The 19759-nt window shown below is 34.3% G+C and overlaps 1 protein-coding gene and 1 long non-coding RNA gene across 5 annotated transcripts in view; one reads left to right on the top strand and one right to left on the bottom strand.

Annotated features, from left to right (window-relative positions):
- Window positions 1–19759, bottom strand: part of NFXL1 (nuclear transcription factor, X-box binding like 1) — a 72664-nt gene that overhangs the window by 32110 nt on the left and 20795 nt on the right. For all 4 annotated transcript variants that reach the window (XM_073012426.1, XM_008017470.3, XM_008017468.3 and 1 more), the window contains 7 exons: window positions 17088–17178; window positions 12289–12409; window positions 11903–12062; window positions 10622–10713; window positions 4938–4959; window positions 4368–4508; window positions 845–1011 (listed from right to left, as the gene is read on the bottom strand). In XM_073012426.1, the coding sequence (XP_072868527.1) occupies window positions 845–1011; window positions 4368–4508; window positions 4938–4959; window positions 10622–10713; window positions 11903–12062; window positions 12289–12409; window positions 17088–17178 (794 nt within the window). The remainder of the gene's footprint in view (window positions 1–844; window positions 1012–4367; window positions 4509–4937; window positions 4960–10621; window positions 10714–11902; window positions 12063–12288; window positions 12410–17087; window positions 17179–19759) is intronic.
- The window catches only part of LOC140710541 (uncharacterized), a 64785-nt gene that overhangs the window by 41246 nt on the left and 3780 nt on the right, over window positions 1–19759 (top strand). Inside the window, exon 2 of the long non-coding RNA XR_012091610.1 lies at window positions 895–1049. This is a non-coding gene — a long non-coding RNA (uncharacterized lncRNA). The remainder of the gene's footprint in view (window positions 1–894; window positions 1050–19759) is intronic.

Genomic DNA, 19759 nt, shown 5'->3' with positions numbered 1-19759 from the left:
TGACATGTCTCTCTAAGCTTAATCATTTCTATCTTTTGATTTAAAGTCAGACATGTGACTTTTCTCTTCACTTGAACAGTTAGAAGCCATTGTAGAGTTATTAATTGGCCTAATTTCAATACTGTTGTTTCTCAGAATAAGGAGGCGCAAGGAGAGGGAGAGAGATAGGGGAACTGTTAGTGATGCAGTTCAATCACACACAACATTTATCAATAATTCACCGTCTCACAGAAGTGCAGTTCATGGCACCCCAAAACAATTACAATCGAAACATCAAAGATCACTGATCACAGATTATCATAACAGATATGAAATGAAAAAGCTTGAATATTGTGAGAATTATCAAAATGTGACAGAGACACAAAGTGAGCATATGCTGTTGAAAAAATGACATCAATAGACTTGCTCAATGCAGGCTGACAAAAAACTCTAATTTGTAAAAAACTCAGTATCTGCCAAGTACCATAAAGTGAAGTCCAATAAAACAAGGTGTGCCTGTATGTACAAGTCAAATTTTGATTGAACAAAATTCTAATTTGACATAATCAAACTATCAGGTATAGGAGTATTTCTTTAATGTTTTTAAAAGCAGTGAAACCATTTTTTTCATAACAAAATCTTATACAGAATCCCAAAATGGAAAAAAAGCACAATTTCCCTGTTTGAATTCAGGATGAAGTATCCAGAAAGTGTAGTATTCTACATGTCTTCCTTCCAGGTCTCTATTAGAAAATCTAGGCATCTAGAGTTTAAGCAAAGTACACTATAAAGGGTTCTTAATTATAAAAAGATACCAATTCAACTAATTGTAATAAAATAAGACTTTTTTTTTCAGTCTACTTACCTACATTCCACATATAGGCTTGTGATCTTACAGTGACATTTTATTCTAAGCATCTGAACACAAGGTGGACATTCTCCAGGGTGACATGGCAAAATACATGGGTGAAGACAACCTAGTGGCCGTGACTTGGAGCACCCTTCCTCACAATGAAGGCATTCTGGGCCCGCCTGAAAAATAGCATAGAAATAAATCACCTAAGTACAAGGTAAGCCTAACATTTCTATATGTTAGAGTTATAAAATTTATATATACCATTAAAATAAAGTACTTCTGCAGCTCTTAGAAACACAGTTAATCAAATGGTACATGCTCTCATTTATCTTAAAAATATTAAAACTAAAGAATAGCAAGATTGTCAATATGACTATTATCCATATAGATTTTTTTTGCCTATGAGTCTCATTAAGTCAAATTGCCTCATTTTTAAATGAACCTTAAAATGAACTTGACTATATAAAGTATCCCACTAAAAATGTAAATTGCTTCCTAAAGAATAGTCAAAGACAGAAAAAAAAAATACACAGTAAAAATGTTCATTGATTTCTATACAATAATCAACACTGACCTAAAGAAATCAATATACTGTTAACACATAAATAAAAATTCCAAAGCACTAAACAGTCTGGAGGTAATTATCTCACCTTGCCAAAGAGAAACACATATAGAGTGAAAAAATAATGACCAGTAGTTTATATTTTAATGCACATCAAGGAATTAAAGTTAAATTACATTTTACAAATAAATGTACCTCGATGTAACTTAACAAGACACATTTTTTCCAGTGATTTAATAATGCTAAATCCCTTTTCTCTAGTGATTTAATACTGTTAAATCCCTTTTCTCTAGTGATTTAATAATGTTAACTAGTATTACAATCTATTAAAGAAGGTTAAAAATACTTGTTTCAGGATATTGTTTGTTTTCTCACATCATACTTGAGGTAAAATAAGAGAGCTATAGACATGGATATTAAATCTTAAAGGTCAAACATTTTTATTATCATTCCAAAGAGAAGCCATGATTACAACAATTATTATGATAAAATTCTAAGCTATTTTTTGACATATAGGATTAAAAAGAAATAGTGTTTCAAATTATAAAAATATTATTTTATAATTTTATAAAATAATTTTATTTCTAAAAAGTATATTCATTTATTCCACAAATACTCAACACTTATGTGCTGGGAATTGTTCTTGGCACTGGGAAGACATGAGATAGGCCCCTGGAACCTACATTTATGTGGGGAGGTAAAGAACATAAATATAATGTCTTCGTAACTACTCTGAAGAAAGATAAAGCAGGATAAGAAAGAGTGATGGCAGCAACAAGAAGGAAACCTGACTGATAAAGATCACGTGTGACTAGAAATTGAGTTAAATGAGGGAGAGAGCCACCAGAAAGGAGAGTTCCACAGGAAAGGAACAAATGCAAAGGCTCTAAGAAAAAACAAATGTGGAATGTTCAAGTAACAGGATGAACAGAGGTAGAAGTGAGTAAGCAAGAGAGTGATGAGTAGTCAGATGAAAGTTGGGAAAGATCATTACTGAGCCTTTATAGGCCATTGAAAAGGATTTAAATTTTGGTCAGAGAGTGACTGAAAACTACCAAAGGATATGGAGCAGGAAGATGATACTCAATTTACATTTTTCAAAAGATTATCTGGCTGATGCAATAAAACAAAGTGAGAGTAGAAAAGTTGGTTAGGAAATTACTGCAGAAACCTAAGTCAAAGGTGATGGTGGGCTTAGATAAGGATGGTAGAGGTACAGGTTATGAGAAACTGTCAGATTCAGGATCTATTTTGATGATAAACCTAACAGGATTATCTGTGGGAAAAGGACAACAAAGACAAGAAAGAAATCAAGCATGATTCCTATGTCTTTGATCTGCACAACTGGGTAAAAATGGTAAAATGACTTTCTGAGATGGGAAAGACTGAGCAAGTATTAGGCAGTGAGTAACAAAATATGCAAAGAGAACCAAAGTTAACATAAAGAGTTTATTTCATTTGCTCTTCCTATGTGGTACACCTACAAAAATCTTCTATTTAAATAACATGAGTAGAAGAGCATATTGGGCTGGGAGTTAAAAGATCAGGCATAGTACTTTCTGATTTGCTACTCTCCTGTTGCAGAATCATGGACAAGTCACAGAGCTTCAGTTTCTCTATTTGCAAAACAAAAAGTATACTTAGAATATGAGCTCCTTCCAGCTATGGGGGAAACAAACAAACAAACAAACAAACAGAAATCACAGAATCTACACTAGCTAAGCTATTTTCCTGGATCACTTCCAATATCAAGTTCTATCTTCTAGGAAAGACTATCTTAGTTAAGAAATACAGCAAGTCAATCTGTCAAATATCATATGCAGTTCTCATTTAAAAAGAAAAACAGAAGCTTTAACCCAGGAAGCAATTTGGGGATTATCCACAATAAATCTCTTAATAGTCACATTAGCTTTGAAAATAAGCTTTTTCTGACTCACTTCATATTCTGGAAATCTGGAAGAGGGAAGCCATAGAGCAGCTACACCCTAACTAGTTAAAATGATTCTGTATCATTATTTGTTAGTTTGATTTTATAATTCTAGTATCCTTTTGTTTTATCATGAGTACATTTTTGAGGGTCAAGTCATGGATCGATGAAGAAATTATAAGCAATACATTTACACATATGCTTGCATATGAAAAAGAAGAATACCTATGTTGTCATGTATTATAAACTGAAGACAAAAAAAAAAACTAACAATGCAACTAAAATTTTCAATAACACAAGTCATATTAATAATTTAAATAGTTGTAAATTCAATGTTAATAATAAAGTGACACTTAAATTTTCTGGCCTATTTCTCATTTAGACACGAGTATTACAACTCCCTATAGAATGGAAGTCTAGAAAAAAATTATTTTACAACTAAAGTTTAACACTAGCGACATTTGTTTTTCCTTGTAAGATGACAATTTTTAGAGATCTTTGAATAGCTGAGTTCTCAAACACTTGTAAAATGCTTTTAGTTAATTATACACATAGAAACAGTGCTCATCTGTGATGCCATTTATTTTACTTTCAACAAAAGATTGGGAATTTATTTAAATTTATTAAAATTATGAACAACATCCATCCTGTGTGTCAGGTTTGAAAACTAACTTAGAGTAAATGCTCTAAACTCAGATATGAACAGAAAGAAATGGAGGTGATACTCTTACCTACTATCTAAGAAGATACATAATCTATGCATTTTTATCATAAAACCATATGCTATGTATTAACACAGGTACAGTATGTAAAGGATTCCACATTAAAAGGCACATTATTATGAACTGGAATAAACATACAGAACTATACACACCAAGTTGTTTAAGGCCAGCTGTTTTAGGAAAGGCAAGGAAGAAGAAGGGATAAGGGCAAAAAAAGAGGAAGGAAGCTAAAGCAAAACAGAAAAATATTTATAGTATAACTGCTGCAAAAACGTTTCAAGAATACTACCGGCAGATATACATTCAATCTAAGAACATTACCTTGTTTTTTCCAGTGCAGCCATCAATTTTGGTTACTTTGTGGCATTCTTTCATACATGTGTGATTCTGACAATCTAAGATTCTTCCACAAACTCTTTTACAAGAGTAGGGTCCTACAGCATGGCATGGTAGTGGACTCACCTTAAAAAATAAAGGAAATCAGCACAGCACACATTACACAAACGTTTCTGGACATATTACATATTTCCAAAATTACTCTGCTATCATTTGAGAACAAGTTTCAGAAAGGTATAATAAGTTTGCACAGATAATAATATTGATTATCAAAATCAAAGTAACCTATCAAAATATTCCAAAGTAACGAATGCCAAGAAGCAAAACATCCTCCTCCTAAAAGGAAAATTCAATATGATTCTGTAGTGAATGCATATCCACAGGCTAATTCTCAAATAAAGGCACTACATATTTTTTAAATTAGTAAACTCTTGTACTCTTTATAACAGTAAAAAACAATACTTTGACTTTATTATTTCTAACAACTCTAGTAAAGCTATACTATGTAATAGTATAGATTATAAGCTTTACTTTAAAATTGTGCCTATAACTCACCTCATGTTTCCCAAGACATTCCCTACAAGGAAAAAATAAAATAAAATGAAAACATTACAAATTATTCAAAAATAATATCTAAAGATGCTAACTCTACTAGTAGTAAAAAAAATAAACAAAAATGGAATAAGCAATTATAGTAAAGTTACAGGACACAAAGTTAATATGCAAAGGTCAATTGATCTCCTATATAGCAGCAATGAGCAATTAGAATTTGAAGTTAAAAACATAACACTACATTAGCACAACAAATGAAATACTTGGGTATGAATTTAACAAAATATATACAAGACCTCTATGGGAAAACTACAACATACTGATGAAAGAAATCAAAGATTTAAATAAATGAAGAGATATTCCACGTTCACAAAGACTCAAAATTATTAAGAAGTAGTTTATTTCCAATTTGATCCAGATTCAATATGATTCCAATCAAAATACCAGCAAGTTATTTTGTATGTATCAACAAACTGATTCTAATGTCTATATGGAAAGATAACAGACCCAGAACAGCCAACACAATACTGAAGAAAGAAAAGTTGAAAGATTACAGATAGATAGGAAGAACAAGTTCTGGTGTTTTACAGTTATCCCACAGTGCTATAAAACTATTGTTATCTAATGTTAACTATAGTAGCTATTGTTAACTATAGATAACAATAGTTACCTATAACAATGGATATCTATATAGATATCTATAACTATAGTTACAGATAACTATAGTTAACAATAATATATATTTTCAAATAGCTAGAAAAGAGGATACTGAATGTTCCCAAAGCAAAGAAATAATGTCTGAGATAATGGATATGCTAATTGCCCTGATCTGATCACTATATATCACACTATATATCACTATATCACACTGTATGTACTGAAACAGCATTACATTTCCTATAAATATGTATAATTATTATGTATCAATTGAAAATAAAACAGTTAAAATCGAAAACACTGACAATACCATATGTTGGTGAGAATATAGAGCAACAATTCTCACTCATTGTTGTGAGACTGCAAAATGATTCAGACGCTTTAGTAAACAGTTTGACAGCTTCTTACAAAGCTACACAAAGTCTTACCACGTGATCCAGCAATTACACTCCTAAGAATTTACCCAAATGAGCTGAAAACTTATGTCTACACAAAAATCTGCACATAAATGTTTATAGCAGCTTAATTCTTAATTGCCAAAATTGGAAGCAACTAAAATGTTCTTCTATGGTAAATGGATAAACGAACTATGGTACCTTTATGCAATGGATTATTATTCAATGATAAAAATAAATGAGCTATCAATCCATGAGAAGACACAGAGGAACCATAAAACCACACTGCTAAGTGAAGAAGCCAGTCTGAAAATGCTACACACTGTAAAATTCCAACTATATGACATGCCGGAAAAGGGAAAACTATAGAGACAATAAAAAGATATGTGGTTGCTAGGAGTTTGAGATGAGGAAGGGAAAAGAAGGTTGAACAGGTACAGCACAGGGCATTTTTAGGGCAATGAAACTATTGTGTATGAAACTAATAGTAAATATATGACACTATGCATTTGTTAAAACCCACAGAGCCATACAACACAGAAAGTAAACCCTAATGTAATCTATGGACTTTAGCTAATAATAACGTACCAATATTGGTTCCTCAACAGTAAAAATTGTATCACTAATGAAAGTTGGTAATAGAGAAAACTGTGTGGTATGGGGGCCCACATAGGAACTCTGTACTTTCTGTGCAATTTTCTCTGTAAATGTGAACACTTTCTTAAAAAATAAAGTCTATTTAAGAAAACAAACACATCATTTCCCTTTCCAGGGAATGGTTTAAAAATGGTCTAATGAAATGTGAAAAGAGCTCTCCTGTGGAGCTTCGGAGAAGTTTCCTTACCCTTTAAAAAAAAAAAAAAAAGAGAAAGAAAGAGAAGATGATGATGATGACACACAGAAGGCATACACATTTCCAATTCTCCCTTTGGAAACTTTCATGTCTGGGTTGAGAAGTTAACAAAAAAGCAAACAGCCTGAGGTCAAAGACGACACACCAAGGATAACAAAATGGAAAGACAATCTGAGCTTTTGATGATGTGTAATTGAATGAGCCAAATTTACCAACAATAGAGCTGCTCTACTTCCAGTCTAATTATGCTGAGGGATAAATGTTACTGCTCTTTTTAGTTAGGTTTTTCATTTAGATTTTGTCCTTTCTACTGTACAAATCCTGTTATTCCTTTTATTGAATTTCTTAAACAAAATGTTTTTTTCAGGCTATATAAGTAGAACTGAACTGTTTTCTTAATTTCATTTTCTGACTGTTTGTTTCCAGTGTACAGAAATTCCACTGGCTTTGTATAGTGATGTTTTCTACAACAGTAATGAACTCATTAAGTAACTCATATTGTATTTTTGAGGACTCCTTAAGACTTTTCACATACAAGATCATGTCATCTGAAAATGCAAATTGTTCTTCTTTATTCCAAGTAAAAAGACATTTTTAATTTCTTTCTCTAGCCTAATTGCTCTGGCTAAAAATTCTAGTACAATGTTGAAAGAAGTGGCAGGAGCAGGCATCCTAGTCTTGTTCCTGTTACTAGGCAGAAAACTTTCAATCTTTCACCACGATGTATTACGTGAACTGTGTGGGTTTTTCACAGATGTCCTTTATCAGGTTGAGGAAATTATCTTTTTCTTCCACATTTTTTGAGTGTTTTTATCAAGAAAGTTTGTCAGATTCTGTCAAATGCTGTGCTACATCTATCAATTGCCCTTTACTCTGCTGATAAGAATTACATCAACTGTGAGCAGTGGCTTGCTTATGCCTATAATCCTAGCACTCTGGAAGGCCATGGCAGGAGGACTGCTGGAGGCCAGGAGTTTGAGACCAGCCTGGGCAACACAGTGAAACCTCATCTCTACAAAAATTTTAAAAACCAGCTGGATGTGGTGGCTCATGCTTTGGGAGGCCAAGATGGGTGGATCATGAGGTCAGGAGTTCGAGACCCGCCTGACCAACATGGTGAAACTCCATCCGTACTAAAAAATACAAAAATTAGCCATCGTGGTAGCACACACCTGTAATCTCCGCTACTCAGGAGGCTGAGGCAGGAGAATTGCTTGAACCTGGGAGGCAGAGCTTGCAGTGAGCCAAGATCGCACCACTGCACTCCAGCCTGGGCAACAAAGCGAGACTCTGTCTCTAAATAAATAAATAAAATAAAATTTAAAATAAGTAAATAAATAAAACATTAGCTAGATATGGTGGCGCATGCTTGTAGCCCCAATTACTCAGTAGGCTAATGTAGGAGAATCCCTTGTGCCCAGGAGTTTGAAGCTACAGTAAGTCAGGACTGTACTACTGCACTCCAGCCTGGGCTAGAGTGAGACCTAAGAATTATACTGATTGATTTTCTTATGTTAAATCAACCTTATATTTCTGGGATAATTCCATTTGGTCATGGTATATAATCTTTTTACATGGTACTGGATTCAATTTGCTAGTATTTTGTGGAGAATTTTTGCATCTATATTCTTATGTGATATTGGTCTGCAGTTTTTTTTGTAATGTCTTCCTCTGGTTTTAGTATTAGGGAAATACCAGCCTTGTTAAATTAAGTTGGGAAGTGACCCTCCTTAAGTGAAAGGATTGGTGTTAATTCTTCTTTATACTTTTGGTATAATTCACGAGTGAAGCCATCTGGTCCTGGTTTTTCTTGGTGGTAAATTTTTTATTACTAATTCAATCTTTTCAGATTTTCTGTTTCTTCTTGAGTCAGTTTCAGTAGTTTGCTGCTAAGAATTTCTCCATGCTATTAGTAACCAATAGAGAGTTGTAGTGGTTATACTAACATCAGACAAAATTTAAAAATTGTTGCTACACACAAAGGACATTTTATAATGGTAAGGACCTCTGAAAACTCTCTCCTTACTGACATTACTATACCTATCTTGAACCTTGTTATTTTACAAACAAACGGAGAAGGTATATGACTTATTCATAGAAGAAGTTAGTGGGAAGCACAACCCTAAACTCAAGAGCCATTACTCTAAGAGACAATCTGTTTTAATGTTTTAATACACACACACACACACACACACACACACCCACACACACATCTTCCATCAACATATTCCAGTCAAGTAAGAAAGAAAGACCATTGTAAATCTAATTTCATTTTTTAAACCTCTAGTAAACATGACTTAGTAATTCCAGGCAGTTTTTCTACTGTCAAATAATATTTTATCCAAACTGAGATTTCAAGCAAATTAACTGAATTAAATAAGATACACATATATGTTAAATAATCTTAATATAAAACAGACTAAGGGCCAGGTACGGTAGCTCACACCTGTTATCCTAGCAATCTGGGCGGATCACTTGAGGCCAGGAGTTTGAGACCAGCCTGGGCAACATGGAGAAATCCCAGCTTTACTAAAACTACAAAAATTAGCTGGGCACGGTGTGCACACCTGTAGTCCCAGCTACTCGGGAGGCTGAGGCAGGAGAATCGCTTGAACCTGGAAGAAGGTTGCAGTGAGCCGAGATTGAACCACTGCACTCTAGCCTGGGGTGACAGAGACTCTGTCTCAAAAAAAAAAAAAAAAAAAAAACCAGACTAAGGAACTCAATGCTAACTAGGTACGATGTATATGACAACATTTTTGTGTCTATGAATTATAATATCAATGTCTCTTCTGTTTCTCTCAAGGAAAAATTTTAGGCCGCTAATAATTCTAACTTAGTAAGAGATATTAGCAACAACTTGGTTCCTCATGATTATAACTTAAGTCTTCAGTAAAAGAGTAGCCTCAAATAACTGAATACCTACATGAAAAACCTCTCTGCTAACTACACAGCCCTCCTCCATTAAATCTACAGACTAAAATTACCCTATTTGTGCATATATCTACTAATAACACTTTGCCTCCCAACTTGACTGTGTGATCAATATACAAAAATATATATGCTATTTCAAGTGGGAGGAATGTTGTGCAAATGAAAGCTTTTACAATTAAAAAACAAAAACAACCCTCTCTTTAAAAGACCAATACACAAGAAATACCAATGTTTAATCTGGCACCTCAGTTGTAAACAACAGCCCCTTTTCTAATTTTATGTTGCTTCTCAGCATTCTGCGCTTCTTTTTTCCCTATACTCCATAACCTCTGCTGGAAGTATAAAAAATTCCAGGATTCCCTATTACTGTAGGTTCAGCTCTTTATAGCTCAGTCCTAGTCATTCACTGGCCCATACAGGAAACTACTTCCTCTCATTTCCAAGGCTTCCTTTAAATATTCCCCAAGTTTGCCTTAAGTAAAACCTGACTTTCTTCTGTCTTCAGGGAGCTTCCACTCTAGTATGGGAATCATCAGCAAAACTAACAAATGATGTTCCTTGGATTTGTTTTTGTAACTGCATGCACAAGTTGCTATGGAAAGCTAAGAAGGACTTCAAACTCCAACTGGGGTTAAAGACTCAAAAAAAGATATCTATAGGAGGTTTAAAAGCAAGTACGACAAACATGTTTGAAAAGAATGAAGCTTAAGACAGACAGACTAGTTTATAGGTTAGGCCTGAAATAATAATGAACTGAACCAAGAAAAAAGGGAGATTGACTTCAGATACCCTTTAAGCTATGTCAAAAAAAAATTTTTTTTTCTTTTAATTGAAATTCTAATACTTACATAGGAATAGGAACTTGACATGGAGGACATGGTAATGCAGTCTGAATAAATGCTGGCTCAGAAGGCTGTTCCCAAGGGCCTGTAGGCTGGTGCTACAAATAAAATACATAAGAATTTTAAGTCAGAGGGATTAAATCATATGGCCATTTTAAGAATCTAAGAAAATAGTTCCATGTATCCTCTGCTCAAGCAGGTTGAAATTCTTTCAAATAATCAATAAATTGTGCTTACTGAAATATTTCATTTTATCTGTATTAAATGAAATTATTCCCCTCCACATACATTTGATATTAATAACTGAGACAGAATCCAGTTTATAAATGGTAGAACAAAGGCAGTGTAGCCTCCTTTACTTCCAATAAGGAAATGAGAAAAACATCTACCAATTGAATATAACCTCCATTATTTTACTCATTGTTATTCCTCAGCACCTAAAAAAAATGCTTGATACTTAGTTACGGCTCAATATTCATGAGGATGAGCTGGGCATGGTGCCTCACACCTGTAATTCCAGCACTTTGGGAGGCCGAGGCGGGCAGATCACTTGAGGTCAGGAGATCGAGACCAGCCTGATCAAAAAGGTAAAACCCCATCTCTACTAAAAATACAAAAATTAGCTGGACATGGTAGCAGGCACCTACAATCCCAGCTACTCAGAGGCTGAGGCATGAGAATCACTGAACCCGGGAGGTGGAGGTTGCAATGACTGAGATCACACCACTGCACTCCAGCCTGGGCAACAGAGTGAGACTCTGTCTCAATCAATCAATCAATCAATCAATCAATCAATCAATCAATATTAAATAAAATATTAAAAAGTGAACAAATCTTTAAAATAAGGTTATAGGAGACATCTATAACCCTAAACCACAATATATGAAGGAGGATTGCCAAATTCATCTATATCATGATCATAATGTAACTATCATACTGTATTTGCAAACACTGTTTATTGGTTTCACTCCTTTTCTACACTGTGAGTTGCTTAAAACAAAAAAATCAAGTCTTGATTACCTTGTACCCTGCTCCAAGCACAGTGCTTCCCAATAGTTGCTTAAAACAAAAAAATCAAGTCTTGATTACCTTGTACCCTGCTCCAAGCACAGTGCTTCCCAATAGTTGCTTAAAACAAAAAAATCAAGTCTTGATTACCTTGTACCCTGCTCCAAGCACAGTGCTTCCCAATAAGCGCTTAATCATTGCTTGTTGAAAAACTAAGTAAAAGCAAGAAAGTACAACCCACAGCAATGCACTATTTCTTTAATAGCATTATTCCCTTACCCTGCCAGTCTGCTTTATTAATGCTTGATCATGACACGGAGCAGGACACAAATGACCACATTTCTCCAAAACTTTTTGGCAAGGTTGATGACATGGTGGACAAGAGCCAAAGTGACAGCGATGTTTTTCTTGACTTGTATGATGACAAGTTGGTGGTCGACTAAATCATAAAGTACAATTTTCAAAAATTACTTTTAATCATTGAATAATTACATCTAAAGGACAATTATCTATTTATGTATCTTCTGATTCCATATAGAATGAGTATACTGTGAATATTAATATTTTAAAACACTAAAGCAAAATTAAATTAAAATATTAAAAGCCAATATGAATTTAAATTTGTACAACATCAGATGGAAGCTTGTACAAAGCTTCAAACTCACCTGCATTGCTCCCTGCACTTGGGTGGTCTTGTGGTACGTTCTCGGCCACAGGGCACTGTCACCTTTGTATTGCCACAGTTACACTTCACATCTACGGTTTCTGGGCAGGGATAGCAACTGCCTGAAAAAAAAAATTCTGATAATTAAAAAGTTTCCTTAAGCACCCAAATGCCTATCAATGGTAAAATACATAAATTTAGTATATTCACACAATGGGATACTCTATAACCAGAATGAAGAAACTACAACAACATGAAGGAATCTTACCATAAAACATTGATTCAGACACAAAGAGTACATAGTGCATGATTCCATTTATATAAAGTAAACAAGAAAAACTAATCCATACTGTTCAAAATCAGAGTAATGGTTATGAAGGATCCAAGTAGGGTGTTGAAAATTCTGGTAATGTTCCGTTTAATTATGTAAGTTTTGGTTACCTGGCTATGTTCAGTTCGTAAAAATTCAACAAGCTGTATACTTTTGACTTGTAACATTTTTCTCTTCTTTTCTTGTAACAGGGTCTCACCCTGTTGCTCAAGCTGAGTGCTGTCACATGATCATGGCTCACTGCAGCCTCAACTTTCTGGGCTCAAGCAATTCTCCCACCTCAGCCTCCCAAGTAGCAGGGACTACAGACACACACCACCATGCCCAGTTAATTTCTGATTATTTATAGAGATGGGAGGGTCTCATTATGTTGCCCAGGCTGGTCTTGAACTCCTGGACTCAAGCAATCTTCCCACCTCAGCTTCCCAAATGGTGGGATTATAGCTGTGAGCCACTGCACCCAGTCCCTGATTTATAACACTTTTCTCTCTGTACCCACTGGTATCTCAATAAAGTTTTAGACATTTCTCTAAAATTTGCTAAAACTTCTGTTCTAAACAACAAATTTAACATATTATTCATTCAAAACTAAAACAAGCAAAAATGGATATAAGTCTTTGGAAAATTTAACATTAACAATAATATCGTTGGCCTATTTTCATACATCTATCCAAGTACACAATTTTTAGACGAATTCCCAGTAACTTCTCTCTCATGACCTGATATGGGTTAGTAGCAAGTACAGTCCATTTTCCATTAACTGTACTTTGTGAAAGACTAAGTACTAAGGCACCATTTTAGGCTATAATCCCAAATATATCTCTTCTAAACATAAAAAAAAAAAAAAATGTTATTTTGGTTTCAGCTTTTTACGCTCTTTTATTATGGGTTGGCAGAAATATAAAAAAACAAAATCAAAGAAATCTTTAAAGCAGGTTATAAAGTTCTCTCCAAGAGGTTCTATTATCATCTTAAGAGCTTTCTTCCACTCTAGTTTTCTCCGTAAGGAACTCTATTAGAAATGAAATAATGAAGGAAGAAGAGTTTTCAACAAAGAAATGAATATCTTAAAGAGACTGTTGCTTAGGTGTCAGGACCAAGCAAAACACGGACCAGGAGTTAACCTGATAAAAAAAGATTAAAGATGGACAATATCCTGGCTTAAGTACCTCTAGAAGTTCAAAATGGTTCCCTAAAACAAATACAAATTAAGAATTATAATTCAAATAATGAACATAGAAAAAGAGAAAATTAGAGGTAAAACATCATAGGGTCAAACATAACATTTATTATACAAAATACCCAATGTGTTTTACACATATATTCTTGATGTTAATGCAAGTCAATTATCCTAACCCACATAATCAAGTTTTATTTTTATTTTACCCAAAGAATGACTACAAGTTGTATTTTTAAAGTTGATAGTAATATTTAAGTCAGCTCTCATTCAGCATATTATATCAGTTTCTATACTTAACAATGACAATTTTTCGTTCATCTTCAGCAGAGGAACTTATCAAACATAACCTTTTTGCTATTCTATCAACAGTATCACGTTTTTTAAAATTATATTTTGAGAATAAGGGATAATTTCTCTAAACAGTCTCCCTACTGACCAACAGAATTCATTATAGATACCTATAAAGCATAACATATTTTAATTAAAATAGCTTCCATGATAATACTTTCAAAATGAAAAAGTAGTATACGGAGACTATAACTACACTGTCCAATACCAGTTAACAGCCAAAATAGGTATGATTTGGGTAGTTCTAAAACTATAAACACAGATGATCCAGAACTTAAAAAAAAAAACTATAAATCGGTCGGGGGCTGCAGCTCATGCCTGTAATCCCAGCACGTTGGGAGGCTGAGGCAGACAGATTACGAGATCAGGAGATCGAAACATCCTAGCCAACATGGTGAAATCCCGGCTCTACTAAAAATACAAAAATTAGCTGGACGTGGTGGCGAATGCCTGTGATCCCAGCTGCTCGGGAGGCTGAGGCAGGAGAATCACTTGAACTGGGGAGTCAGAGGTTGCAGTGAGGGGATCACACCACTGCACTCCAGCCTGGTGACAGAGAGAGACTCCGTCTCAAAAAAAAAAAAAAAAAAGAAAACTATAAATCAAATTTTCATATACCCGCAACACAAGCATACAGTTAGTACATTCCCCCTATAAATTACTGTATAATTCTGCTTACGAAGGATTCTAGAATGATGGAAAAATAGTACGATACTATGATTCCACATTCTTTTAAAACTGTAGATGAAACAAATGTTGAGAGTTGCACAACAGCATCTTCCATATACTTTCCATCAGGGAAAATTTTGTTGTGACTAATAAGCTTTTTTAAGGGTTAATAAAAATCTAAAAAAACAACAACAATGACAAAAAAAACACCACTCTACCAAAAAACATCAAAACTTGAATCTGATCAAACCTCTAGATCCAATTAACAGGTTACAGAAAATACAGAAGACAGAGGAACATGTTAAATAATACCACAGAGATGCAATCTGCAAAACCCAGGCTCTGAGAAACTAAATAAAGCAACCTAGTTTCTTCAACAAATAAGTCACAAGGGAAAAAAGGAGATAGAGGATGGAAATTATAAATTAAAAGACTTTTGAAACAAAACCAATTACAATGTCAATTTTATTAGGTTTTAAAGTCCATAAACTGACGTAAAAAATGAAGTTACTTATGAGACAACAACAAGTTTGAACACCAGATATTTGCTGATATGAAGAAATATATTAACTATGTTTAGGTTAAGAATCCATCTTTTAGAGATTAATACTGAAATATTTGTGGGCTTTGCTTCACAAAAATATGAGAGAAGGAAATGCTTCCAACACTTTTCCAGTAAGTATGATATTTATATTTGCTCTAAACTTTGCAGATACTCTTTATCAGGTTAAGGATATGTCTATTTCCAATTAAATTTTTATCTTATATAAATGTTGGATGCTTATCAAGATGATCTCATTCCTCCTTTGATCTTGTAATGTGGTAAATAACAAAACAGTAGATTTACTACTGCTAAACCAGTTACAGAGATGTAGTTTGCAAAAATCTGCAAAAACTCAATGGGTCAGTGATGTAATGACTATAAAAGAAAATAAAATCTTTCTAGTGTTGGTGAGAAATACCTGAAAAACTGTTTCTAAACTTCACTGACAAATCAAAGAACACCTACAGAAAATGTCTACAGGGTAATAGAATCTGACACTTTTCCTAATGGGGAAGGAATGTAATATAATGGAAATATCATAAACACTGGGTTCACATCCTGACTCTGTGACTAGTTCTATTCACCTTGGGCCAATAGTCTCCTGGCCTGTTCCACATATAAAATAAAAATAGTTCCATATATGATGCAGGATTTCTGAAAGGATTGGGAGATCAACCGAGAAACAGTTTAGTAGTTTGTTCTAGGTATTAAACAACTAACTGGCAGAGTCTAGGCTTAAATCCAGGATTTCTTACTCTAAGTTCATGATCTTTCTAATACTCTATACCATATCTCAGTAGATTCCATTTCATATCAACATAATCCAAATGAGTGAAGTTAACTCAGTTTTCAATGTCTAGTAATAACTTAGAACGTAATTCTCAAAGTATAGTCCAGGAACCCTAGCGGTTCTTGAGACCCTTTCAGGAGGTCTGCAAGGTCTTATATGCATAGAGTTTTCCAGAAGCTAGTGACAAGTGATATCCACAGCAGATTGAATGTAGAATGAATATATGTGAATCCAGCTATTTTCTGTTAAGCTAGACATTAAAGACATTTGTAAGAATGTAAAATTTTCCACTTTTTTCAGATAATAGTTATTTTTCATAAAAGTACATTACTTGTATTAAGATATAATGGGATTAATATTGCTATTTTTAAAAAAATAAATATTATTACATTTTATTTTAATTTCAAATACAATAAATGTCAATGAATAAAACTCACATTTGTAACAAAAGGCCTTTGGGGACCAAAGAGTGTAAAGGGGTCATGAGATCAAAATGTTTAAAAATCACCAGCTTAGGACATACCTAATCCTTCACTAGATTTAACTCCAAATAAGTACATAAAATTCAGAATAAATAAGGTGTTCAAAATGCTAAGAATACCTTCATTGATTAAAAAATTGTGTGGGGAAAGTTAGGAAGTAGGAAAACAACATGGTGTTATAGAAAGGACAATACTTTTATATACAGAAATCCTGGGTTCAAATGTACTAGACATTTCCCTGAGTAAGTCACTGAACCCTCTTAAGTTTCAACCTCTTTGCCTATAAAATAGGGACACTGGCAAACTGTCTTACCTTATTCTCAAGGTTAAGAGAGTCAAGTGAGATACACGATGACTATAAAACACTATCTCAATACATTATATTGAATATTGACAATAAAAAAAAAACCACTATATCAATACAAGCATAAAATCATAGCTATTGTTAAAGTTTACCTCTGTGACAGACAGATGGACACTTATGATTTCTACATCCTAAAGTCCGTCCACAGTTTTGATCACAAGGTGGACAGTTTCCAGGGCAACACTGAAGAGAAAGCAACATATAAAGAACAGGTAATTCAAAAACCCATTAATAATAGGCATGTCATTACTAGTTACAGAACTTATAGAAAGCAAAAGATATACTTTTCACTAAAAGAAGTGCTCAAGAATATCAACATTCTTCTGGTAAGTAAACATACTTCACTAAGAATTTATGATGACCTAATTTAACAAATCAAGCTAAATTTTCTTGACCTTCAGTTAATCATTCTATGATTCAAAACATTTCCATCAGATAATTTCATTCCTTTATCTATGCAGAGACTAACAATATTAACCAAAGGAATGTCAATACAGGAAAACAGTCTGGCTTTTTAAAAAATTTAATTAAAATCAATTCAATGTACAGATTCATTTGGCAGTTATTTATTTTCTTTTTCTTTTTTCTTGAGACAGGGTCTGGCTCTGTTGCCCAGGTTAGAGTGTAATGGCACAGTCCTGACTGACTGCAACCTCCACCTCCCAGGCTCAAGCCATCCTCACACCTCAGCCTCCTGAGTACCTAGTTCCACATGCTCTCCCCAACACACCCGGGTAGTTTTTGTATTTTTGGTAGAGAAGGAGTTTTGCCATGTTGCCCAGGCTGCTCTCAAACTCCTGAGCTCAAGCGACCTGCCCGCCTTGGCCTGCCAAAGTACTGGGATTATAGGCATAAGCCACTGTTCCTGGCTTCGTTTGACAGTTATTTTCAAACCATAGAATAAGAGACTAAAGAAGAGAAGCAGAGATAGGCTACTTGCATCCAGCTTTCTTTGTCACTTCCCTGGTTTCACAGACACTTCCGTGTGTGAGAAATATAGCTAGCTATGACCTGTCCTAATTTTTCAATCATGGACACCAGTCAACTACTTCAAGTCTATATTGCCATCTTAACTCTTTCCTTAACTTCTTACTTACCTAACTTTGGAAAGGAAATACAGAATACAATTGTCTTAAACTTAGGGTTGTATAGTTGCAGTATATAAAAATAGCTAAAAACAAAATGTACATTATTAAAAAGCAATTAAGTCAATATAGTTTATTCTCAAAAATTAGCCAGGCATGGTGGTACATGCCTGTAGTCCCAGCTACTCAGGGAGGCTGAGGCAGGAGAATTGCTTGAACATGGGAGGCGGAGGTTGCAGTGAGCCAAGATCACACCACTGCACTCTAGCCTGGACGACAGAGCAAGACTCCGTCTCAAAAAAAAAAAAAAAGGCAATACAGTGTATTCAATTAGATAAATGTTTATTGAGTAATACTATGTGCCTATCCTATCACTTTGCCGGAGGGGGAAAAGGTTATGTGGTCCATGACTTGAATAAGCCAATAGACACCTCTGTTTCAAGTTACGATGGAGTAACAACTACCAGATTTACACTCCTGTCTCAAACAACCAGCAAACCAGATAAAAGATATGAAGCTACAGTTTTCAGACATTAGATAATGAGGTAGCACAGATGGCAGTCCCTAACAGAAGGGAAACAAAGTAGGTAAGGCCTGCAGTGCCATCAGCTTACACATGAAGACTTCTGGCTATAGCACAAGGAAGAAGATCATAAGCAGAATCTGGCTGTCTTACAAAGTTGAGTAGACAACACTCGTAATTCAGAGAGGCCAGTGTGGCTAGAATTTGTGGAGAGAAGGCAGCAGCATAGAAAAAGCTCTGAAGAACTCCAGAAAGAACTCCTTGGGTCTTTGGCTGAGTACTGGTCTGTATGTGTGTGAGAGGAAACAACCCAAAAGCTGAACCACTGGAAAGAGAAGGCAGAATAATTTCAAGAGATCACACAAGGCTGGGAAAAACTCTGTGTTCCTTACAGCCAGAGTGGAAGGATCTTCTAATACCTGGGCACCAAGTAGAGTACTTAGAATACTTATTGCCTCAGTAATGGGGCAAAATTAGCCTTAAACAAAAGAGTGTTCTGGTCACACTTAAAAATATCAAGCCTCTGAAAGAACAAAGAATTTTTGAGTAACTTAACTTTGTCCCAGAATAAGGCTTAAAAATATTTAAAGAAATACAAATAAACAAACAAAAAGAACCAGCACCCAAAATGTAAAGTTCATATCTAGAAACAATCAAAAATCATCTAGCAGACAAAGAAGAAGGAAAATACAATCCCAAAAAAGCGGAAAAATCAATAAACAGAAACAGACTCAGAAATGAAAGATGACAGAAATAGTACACAAGGATATTAAAGCAGACATTACAAATATAACCTATCTAACATTCAAGTAGATAGAGGAAGCATGAACATGCTAAGGAGAAACACGGAAGATCTAAAAAAGACCCAAATCCAACTTCTAGAGATGAAAATACACTTCTCAGATGAAAAACACAGGATGGGATAAAAAGCAGATTAGACAATGCAGAAGAAAATTAGCGATGTTGAAGACAAAACTATATAAACTAAAACAGAAACAGACTGAAAAATAAACATAGTATCAGTGAACTTAGAAATTCAAGCAGCATATAATATACATGTCCTCAAAGTCTCAGGAGGTGATGGGTACGGGAAAACAGAAAAAAAAAATCTGAAGAAATAAAGACCAAAAATTTCACAAATATAATAAAAACTATA

Source organism: Chlorocebus sabaeus, chromosome 27 (genome assembly GCF_047675955.1).
Source record: "Chlorocebus sabaeus isolate Y175 chromosome 27, mChlSab1.0.hap1, whole genome shotgun sequence".
Lineage (NCBI taxonomy): Eukaryota > Metazoa > Chordata > Mammalia > Primates > Cercopithecidae > Chlorocebus > Chlorocebus sabaeus.
Note: the sequence above shows the minus strand (reverse complement) of the source record. Positions and strands in the feature narration are given on the sequence as shown.